General features: G+C 48.3%; 1 protein-coding gene across 1 annotated transcript; it reads right to left on the bottom strand.

Annotated features, from left to right (window-relative positions):
- Positions 1-74: 74 nt before the first annotated feature.
- Positions 75-4,937, bottom strand: VPS25 (vacuolar protein sorting 25 homolog). The gene is made up of 6 exons (XM_081110491.1): positions 4,839-4,937; positions 4,480-4,625; positions 3,491-3,544; positions 3,043-3,131; positions 2,198-2,273; positions 75-676 (listed from the first exon to the last, which is right to left on the bottom strand). Exons 1-6 carry the CDS (start codon positions 4,889-4,891, stop codon positions 564-566), a joined length of 531 nt encoding a protein of 176 aa, XP_080966617.1. The 5' UTR covers positions 4,892-4,937; the 3' UTR covers positions 75-563.
- Between the last annotated feature and the right edge of the window lie 4,797 nt (positions 4,938-9,734).

The raw sequence follows: 9,734 nt of genomic DNA, 5'->3' as shown, positions 1-9,734 counted from the left end.
TGCGATTTGCTCAGGGGTTAACACTTCACAGCCCTCCCCATGCCCATTCAGTAGTAACATCAGAGGCAGGCAGTGGGGTTGAGCTTTTTTAATATCATAAATCACTGTCCGGCCCCGCCTCTCACTACCAGATCGCTTCTTGGGCCTCCTATCTTCATATTGCCTGGAAGGCTGCCTGCAGCCAGGGCTTCCACTATCGGAAGGATCCAGCACCAGCCTGAGAGGGGAGGCAACAGCAGCTACAGGGGTGGGAGTGGGGAGACAGAAGCTTGTATAGGCATGAGTGTGTGTGTGTAGTTACACATGTGAACACATGTAAAGTGCTGGGTTTACAGACCCTGCCTCAGGGACAATCTAGGACAGAAGAGGAGGTGGGCAAGGAGAAGCACATCTCCTCTCTGCCTCAGCCTCACCCTATCCCAGGGACAGACACATGGGGTAAGTGGACTGAAGCCCTTTGAGTCTGGTGGAGTCACAGATCCAGTCTGTGGGAACACTGGGTCTGTCTCCTTTTGAAAGCCCTGGAAGGGTAGGAGGTAAGGCGTAAAGGGAGACAGGTCTTGCTAGAAGAACTTGACGCCTCGGCCATCGCTGATAGTGATGATCTCTGCTTTGTGCTCCTGCTGAAGGGCCTGCAGAGCCCGTAGTAAGGTTGCCTCATCCAGCCCGTGGAACTCTGGACAGGGAGATAGGGGCAGTCAGGGACACTCAGCTCCTCGGGGCTCAAGGCCACTGAGGAGAGTAGTCTAGCTGGAAGATGAGACTTTACAAGGCCAGGATATACATATGCCATCCATGCTGCTGCAGCTGCCACCCATCCTTCCTGGGTACACCTTAGGAGTAAGGGGTGGAATGCCCAAGCCCTATCTCCCGTATCATCTTGATATGCCAAGGTTATGGTTTCAACCTCCAGTCAGGATACATACAAGAAGCAATTAATGAATGCATAACCAAGTGGAGCAACAAATAAATGTTTCTCTGTCGAAAATCAGTATTTTCTTAATTAAAAAAAAGTAAGGGGTGGAAGAAAGCTTTAGTCAGCATAAAATGAGTATTCATGCTAATTTTCCCACTCTTGATTCTTCTATCAGATTCAACTCCCACATACACCCCAAATATGTCTGGTGCCCAAGAGTGACACCATTTGCTTGCAAGCCAGAGGGGGCCTTGACAATCAAGCCTAGGGAGGTCAAGACCCTGTCCCTGACTGACCCTAGCTGCACATCTGTGCCCATCATGAGGACCTGTTCTAACACAAAGAAGTATAGCCATACATCTGGCTAGGAGACTGTTAAGGTCCAGCACAGAGATATGCCCTTTCCTAGATAAAAAGAACAAGACTGGGAGCCCAAGGCCAGCCTAGTGTCTGGAGATATGGCATTATACTTCAGGGAGATGTGAGGCAGGAGGCAAGCCCTGACAGGCTTGCACACATCATCCCCTGCGGGGGCCCAGCTCTTAAGTCAGAAAATTTGCTTTCTGAGGAAGCCTCCAGCTTTGCCCAGCCTGAGCGGTGAGCTGGGCAAGGCTGCAGCACTGAAGTCATAGGTGATGGTGGGAGTAGCAAGCAGAGGCCTGCAGAGCAGGGGGAAAGAGCCAAGAGCTATATAAACTCTGTTGGGGCAATCAGGACCTGGCAGAAAGGGGAAGCGTCCCCTTCCCCCCAGCTAAAATGGGAGCTTTTGGTGATCCTGGGGATCAGAATATGAAGGCAGAAATAAAGAGCTATGTAAAATCAAACACTATGCAAATCACTGCCTGGCTGGAAAACAAAGTATTTAAAAGGGCTGAGGGTGTTGGCCCAATCCCTTCAGCTAAGGCCCACAAAGCCTGAGCCCTCTATAAGAATAAAGGGTGAAAGAAAGCCTGATTCAGCAAGGAATGAGATTTCAAGCTTAATCTCCTGCCCTGGTTCCTCATTTGGTGGCTACACCCTTAATTTTTAACTTTTCATGGGTCACAGATGCTCTTGAAAATCTGATAATATGGACTCTATTCCTAGAAAAATACACATACCCCCCCACAAACAAAATTTAGGTGTTTTGTATGTGAATTCAGGTGGTTTATGAAAATAATGGCTATGGGCTAAGTAGTATTTAGAATTCAGAAGCAGAGAAGTGGGAAATCTGAATGTCAATTAAACAAGGACTGGAGAGAGGATTCAGATGGCAAAACTGGGGGAAGAGAAAGGCATTACCCTCATCCTCTGTGTCTTCCCCATTCGTCAGTTCATACAGGGTGAACACAGAGTTGTTCTGGCCACTCCTGGAAACCTATGGATACGGAAAATGGGGATTGAATAAGGACCAGGAATCTCTTGGGAGAAGGTAACTGGCAGCTCCACCTCTCTGACCCAGGAATGGTACCCAGTCTCAAACCAGGGTTGTCACCTCTGCAGAGAAGTGGCTAAAACCCACAAGCCATACAGGTGCTATATTTATATGTGTACACACACATTTGGAACCACTAAACCACAGGTCTTCACGTGTCTGAGGATTGACCTCTCATTCTGGTTGTTTTCCTGTTCAGGAATGGGTGGTATGCATTTGTTATATTTGGGTTGTTGATGCTTCTTACCCTCCTTTCTCTCCTGGGAATGTTTAGAGCCGGTGGTGGCTAGGAATTTGGGAGACAGAGTCTGTCCCCACACCCACATTGGTTCAGAACATCGAATTCATATTGTGGACAGCCCCATAAGGGTGCAGTGGGGGAGCGGCCCCTTGTGTTTTTTTCCCCCCTTCCTTTCCCCATTTATCTCCTGTGGCCAGAGGCTCCAGCCAACAATAGTACTCGTGGTTCCCAGTACTGCATTCTCCAAACATGGCCTCATGTAGCCTCTGGTATCCAACAGGCAAAGAAAGGGAACTTCTGTGCAGCCATGGACATTGAGTCACTGACAGAATCTCGCCTGGAAGACCTAGGCTTCCTCTTTCTGCCCCCTTCCACTATGCTCAGTCTAGATCTGGGAACACCAGGTATCTGCTGAGCACAGACACAGATCTGCTTTGCCATGTATTTGTCATTGCTGAAGCATAGTCTCACCCACTGATAGATGAGTTTCCCCCATTCTTCCGGCCTCCGCCACATGATCAGGAAGCTAGACTTGTTCTTATCCAACCACTCCAGGTTCCCTGCAAAACAGATACTTATGAAAGCATCAGCTCTAAGAAGGGACAAAGAGGCAATGCCAAGGAAGAACAGAGTAGAAGAGACTCAGCTTCCAGAAAGAGAAATTCAAAATCTGTTTCACTACTGCTGTCTGCAAGGCACTCGTTCTCCTTCCATGTCTCTTCGGGTCTCAGGGCACAGAGGAAGAGATTTTAATTTGTATGCCAATGGGGGAGGGACCTAGGGAATCGGGCTGTCTACTGAACCGAGAGCTCTGGGCTGCAAGCAAGGGGAGAGAGAAAAGCTATTAAAAGTCTCGTGTTTATCTGTCCTCAGGAAAAGCCAACTAGGAGGAATAAAAAATTTGAGGAATTGAACCCACCTTTTTTCCTCAGTTCCTCTAATACAACCTGGATTGATTCCATGGGGAGCTTCCCTGGTTTAAGGTTAAGGGATTGACATTAATGGAATAAACTGGGGGGGGGGGGATAAAAATTCACAGCCAGTCGCATGCTGAGAACCACCTGCCCCCCACCACTCCCTCCCACATACTCATACGTGCCGTTCCCCAATGGGATATACTAATAACTTGGCATTTCTTAGACAATGGGGGGAAGAAGATAAAGACAAACTATTCCAATTTAAAGGAAGAGCTTTACAAAATGAAATGTGCTGTTTCCTCATCCTCTGTCCGCTCTCCTTCCTGCACAGATATTTTAGGCATGAATCAGGCAGCAAAAACAAATGACACTTACTTCCTGGGAGAATAGGAGTAGGTAGAGAAAGTTACTAAAGGTAGTACCAGCCCTGACCGGTTTGGCTCAGTGGACAGAGCATCAGCCTGTGGACTGAAGGGTACCAGGTTCGATTCCGGTCAAGGGCATGTACCTTGGTGGCGGGGGACATCCCCAGTAGGGGGTGTGCAGGAGGCAGCTGATGGATGTTTCTCTCTCATCGATATTTCTAACTATCTTTCTCCCTTCCTTTCTCTGTAAGAAATCAATAAAATATATTTAAAAAAAAATAAAAATAAAGGTAGTACCTGAATTTGAGCCTCACAATGACCAGGACAGGAAACTCAGAGTCCAAGGGGCTCAGGTTGGAAAGCTGGGGACTTGGCTTCGGGGCAGAGGTTCTACGACCTGAATGACAGCTGGGTACCCATCGCTGCCAGGGACAAGCGGGTTTGCTGCTGCATTTGGATTTGGGCGTGCAATGGATGCCAGCTCCATCTACTCGCTCCTTCCCACGGCCAGTGTGGATAGGAACCTGACTACTGAGGGTGAAGGGTGTGTGTCTGTGGAGTCCGGGCGTGTGGGAAAGTGTGGACGTGCAGGTGTGGGGGCGGTGGACGAGGCTGAGGGAGGATACGCTGTAGCTTCACGTTGTTGAAGAGCGGGCTCTCCTGAGCTTCCATCACCGTCATGCTGGCCTGTTTGTGCAGGCGGCAGAAGGACAGGACCAGCGAGCACCACGCGGCCAGCTGCTTCTGCCGAGTGTCCACGTTCGGCTGCAACCTGCCGGGTGAAGGGGGTGGGGCGCAGAATTACGGGGAGTGAGAGGGCGCGAGGCAGCCCTCGCCGGAGGCGCGTTTCGGGGAGAAAATGAGAGGCGGAGAGTGGTGGCGACCGAGTCCTTCCTCCCCCTCCCCAGGTGCAGGGTCGGGGCTCAGCCCGGGGCCAGGGGAGGGCAGGGAGGCACAGCGGGGCTTCGCGGGGGCTGAGCCTCACGTAAAGAAGGGCGGGAAGCGATACTGCCACGGCCACTCGAAACTCATCGCCATCGTAGTAGCCCAGGAAACCCGGAACCTCCCGGCGAGGGACTTCCGGTCTCCGCTTCCGCCCGTCCTGGCAGAAAGCGCAGCAGAAAGGTTCCGGACCCTTGTTGGGGGAGACGAGCAGTCCAGGGAGGGCTCTTCCTCTTCTGCCAGTCCCTTGCCATTATCCTAAAAATCCTTTCCGTTTAGAGCAGAAGGTCCCTGAGAAGTCTGGCTTAAGCCCAGAGAAGGGCAATGACTTCCTCACAGAAGCATAGTTTGTTCTCAGAACTGCAAGCAGAACCCCAGGTCCCCAGACCCCAGCCTAGGATTGTGTCCACTATGCTGCACTTCTTTCAATAATGACATTTGTGTCAAATGCCATTTTAAGTTAAACGCCTCACATTTCCCAATCTCTTCGATTCCTATGTCCTTTGACTCTACCTTTCTTCAGTCCCTGTAGCACCCGTGGGAACACGTTTGTAGCTGGAAACGGCTCTGCTTCCATGGTTCAGAGCAGCCATCCTTGACCACAGCCATCCATCTCTGATCTCTCTCCCGTTCTCACCTTCCTAGTCTCAAGCTCCAGAGCCCTTTTGGTCGTGACTCCTTACCTAGACTTGACTACTCAATTCTGTCCCCTTGTCTACCTACGTGCTGGTCAGTTTCCAAACCAGATTGTTGGTCCCTGCCCACCCACACTCCCTTTTTGTGTCACTCCTTGGCAGGGGAGTATGCCTAGAAAAAAATCACCAGAACATGCTGACTGAGACCCAGATTCCATGACTAGCCTCATGACTGGACTTTCAGGGCAGCCCAGTGGCCCTTTGTATTTTTTTAAAATTGATTTTAGAGAGAGGGAGGGAGGGAGAGAATGAGAACCTGATTTGAGAGAGAAATATCGATCAGTATACACCCTAACCAGGGACTGAACCTGCAACCTGGGTGTGTGCCCTGACCAGAACCTAACCCACCACCTTTTGGTGTACAGGATGACGTTGTAACCAACTGAGCCGCACTGGTCAGGGTTGTCTTTTTTTTTTTTTTAAATAAGAGTTTATTTGAACCAAACTGACAACATATGGTGGGGAACAAGCTCTCAAATACTCCCAACCCTTTGTCTTTTAATGACTCCCTGTCACATGGCTCAAGGTAACTCTTCAAAGTTGTCCACTCGTCAAGCCATGTCACCTGTCCCCGTTTTCCTCCTCTCTGCAGAATGTCCTTCCCCTCTATTTTATGAGATTGCACCCGTGAATGTGAACTTACTAACCTTTCCCTCTCCATCTGTCAACACACTTGATTTGTCTCTCAAAAAGTCTTCTCTTTCACTCCTTCCTTTCGGACTCAAAGGAAGAAGTGCTGCTCTTCCTTTACAAGGCCAATCCTTTGGCGTATCTTCTTGCCTCTCCTTTCCAACTTCCTCCAGGACTTCTCTATGCATCATCTTCCCTCATCTCCTTTCCCCTGCCTCCTCTCTGCTAGTCTACAAATATGCTGAAGTCATCCCTATTTGAAAATATGTTGTGCCCTAATCCGAAAGAATATATGCACCCTTATGTTCATTACAGTGCTATTTACAATAGCCAGAATCTGAAAACAGCCCAAGTGCCCTTACAGTTTAATTCTTGGTCAGGGCATATGCCCAGGTTTCAGGCTCAATCCCTATTAAGGGGTGTGTGGGAGGCAGCCAGTCAATGATTCTCTCTCATCATTCATATTTCTCTCTCAATCTCTCTCTCTCTCTCCCTTCCTCTCTAAAATCAATAAAAATATATATTTTTAAAAATATGTAGTGTCCTTGACTTTGCCACTCTCTCAATTTCTTGTCTGATCTCTAACATCTTCCCCACCAAAATCCATTCTTCATTGTGCACAATTCCTAGTTCACAGAAGTGCCCAACAAATATTTGTTGAATGAACGAATGAATTTTGCAATTGATACTGTTGTTTCAAAGGGCACCATCTCCTTTGCTTCCAGGGCACTGCTTTATCCTTGGTCTGCTACTGTCTCTCTGATCTTTCCCTTTGTCTCCTCCCCCCCCCCTCATTCTTTAATTATGGGTGTTTTGTAAGAACCCAACTTCAGTCTTCTTTTCAATACACCTTCTCTTAAAACTTTCATCCCTCTCATGGATTTATATGACATTTCTGTGCAGAATACTCTTAAACCTGTGTTTCCAGCTCCACCCTCTTTCTACCACCACCATCACCACTCCCATTTCTAACTCACCGTGGGATATTACAGCTTGTTCCATCGTTACCTCACATTGCATATCCTTTTCCTCAGGCTACCGCCTGTTAATGGCCCCTTTCTGTTCTTACTTCCCTCATTGTCCAAATAACTCAGGTTCAAAGCCTGAGTCAGCTCTAGTCTCTCTGTCTGTCACCTACTTCATATCCAAATCCTGTTGATTCCCTCCCCTGTTTTTAATCATCTCTCCTACTTTTTAATTATTTTTCATTTCCCCATTCATCACACTTTTGGTCCATGTCCTATTTTTCTCAAGCCTGTATTATTACAATAGTTTCCTAATTCATCTCCCTTTCTACTCGCTCCTCTAGGGGAATGCACTCCACCTACCGTCAATTCATGTAACAACTCTACAGTCACCCTCCTGTGATCTTAACTCCTGTGATCACACCTCTGTTAGATGTGACCCTTCCTTCCTTTGCACTCGTACAAACATTTGGCTTGTATTCTTTGCATGACTTTCATCACACACTCCATTGTTTTTGTTTATTTGCACATGTCCACTCCCTTACTAGATAAAAGCCATTGAGGGCAGAAACCACGTCTTAGCTAACTTCCTTTTTCAAAACAATGTACCATACAGTGTCTTACACCAACATGCCTCTGAAGTATGTTAGCAAAATGCATGAAGGCAAATATGGGCCAAGAAAAGCATAGATATATCCTTGGAGGAGACATATACATTCATGAAAACAGCAAAGATTTATCTCAGGTGAAAACTCAAAATGTGCAAGGGAACAGGTGTGTCTCTAGAGAGACAAATACGTCCTGAGAGGAGAAGTGTGTCTGAGAGAATGAATAGATACATTCCAGAAAGCAAACACGTATGTATCTATGGAATAGACAGGCATGTCTAGGAAACGGATATGTATATTCTCAGGGAGGCAGATATTTCAACAAGGAGTGAAGGAAGTTCCTGAAGAGGCTTTAGGTACCACACGGAATAAACAGGTGTCTTTATGGAAAGCAAAGTTGTTCTCTAGGTATTTTTGATGACCTTTGTTCCAAGGAAAATTGGAGGTGGAGGTTCTCTGATGAGAACTGAGCCTCACTGTCCAGGGGACCTACAAGAGTGTCCATATGCCAAAATGTTGAGTCAGAGACTAAATATCTCCCCAGAAAGTGGTGTGGATAAAAAAGGGATGCTGTAATAAATCATAAATTCCTAACTGGGCAGGTCATGGTGGGTAGTCACACCCTAGGCATATAAATTTCTTGCCTTAAGCAAGCCAGGTCCATTGTTTTTGTGCATCCAGGTTAACACACCTTTGAAAATGCCTCCTTCCAAACCCCTCCTTCTAAGATGTAACCACCCTCACCTTGCTGTCTCCCACCTTCACATAATCTTCCTTAAACCCCCTCCTTAGTTTCAAATGCATGAAAGAAAGTGCAAAACTGTTATTCTTCAGAGCATTTGAGAGCTTGCTGCTCGTATATGCTGTCAGTTTTGGCTCAAATAAACTTGATCAAACTTTATTTTTATTTATTTTTTAGATATATTTATTTTATCTTTTTTTTTCAAATACATTTTTATTGATTTCAGAGAGGAGGGGAGAGGGAGAGAGAGATGGAAACATCAATGATGAGAGAGAATCATCCTCCCGCACGCCCCCACCGGGGATCGAGCCTGCAACTCGGGCATGTGCCCTTGACTGGAATCGAACCCGGGACCCTTCAATCCGCAGACCGACACTCTACCCACTGAGCCAAACCAGCCAGGGCTAAACTTTATTTTTTATTGTTCACACTATTACAGATGTCCCCCATTTCTCCCCTCTTGCCCACCTCCAACCAGCCCCATCACCCCTCAAAGAAACTTTTAAAAATTCTCCACAGGTTTGGACATTTCTTATGTCGACAGTAGGAAAGTGTCTTAAGGGAGCCCAAGTCTGACTCAGGAAGCCGGTAGAACTAGTGTTTGCTATGGAGATGACAGGTCTCTGACCTCAGGGTCCAATCTCCTGTTTTGAGCTTCATCCACCACACGTCCATCTTCTGCTTTTTGGTTTAGTGGACACCAGGGGGCAGTGTGCAGCCAGGCTGTAGGCCACACCCCCGGGGTCCAGGACAATGTAGGATGCGGGCCGGGGACCTGGAGGGGGAGTCCTGTGGTGAGCCTAGCAGAGGGATCCCCCATTGCCGTTACCCTCCATCCTGACTGAGGTCCTTAGGGGTGGACTCCAGTTAGTCAGATCAGAGTTCCTGTTCGAAGTCTCTAGAAGTGAACTGAAACATGGAAGGGGAAAATTCGGAACTCCTGGGTGGCCCCCCTTCCTTCTGGTAGGAGTCACAGCCCGGAGTCCTCCCTCGCCCCTCCCCCCACACCTCCCCAGCGGCTGTCCAGACCGGAAGGGAGTCTTTTCCTGCAGGCTTCCTGGAGCTGGGTTTGGATAGGGGCAGGAAAGGCCCCACCTTGGGAGGGAGGAATGTAGGCGTGCAGCCTTCAGGTGGGGGTGGGGGTGGGGGGTGCCGGCGGAAGCCCGTGGGGGCCGGTAAGTAAACAAAACAGTGGGGCTATCAGATTCTTGCGGCTCTGTGGCCCAGAGCTGGGGGTCTGTGGACATGACAGGTTCTGGGAGGGACACAGGCCCCACTGGGATAGGGAGGAGGACGGTG

This window comes from Myotis nattereri (assembly GCF_964212035.1).
Source record: "Myotis nattereri genome assembly, chromosome: 16".
In the NCBI taxonomy this organism is placed as follows: domain Eukaryota; kingdom Metazoa; phylum Chordata; class Mammalia; order Chiroptera; family Vespertilionidae; genus Myotis; species Myotis nattereri.
Note: the sequence above shows the minus strand (reverse complement) of the source record. Positions and strands in the feature narration are given on the sequence as shown.

Bases quoted from the DNA above. Each gene is read 5' to 3' on its own strand.
- VPS25 (XM_081110491.1), bottom strand. From the start codon at position 4,891: ATGGCGATGAGTTTCGAGTGGCCGTGGCAGTATCGCTTCCCGCCCTTC. The intron at 3,132-3,490 runs GTGGGTTCAATT...TCTGTTTTGCAG, and splicing joins AGAGGAACTGAGGAAAAAAG to GGAACCTGGAGTGGTTGGAT. The intron at 2,274-3,042 runs GTGAGACTATGC...CCGTATCCATAG, and splicing joins GGAAACTCATCTATCAGTGG to GTTTCCAGGAGTGGCCAGAA.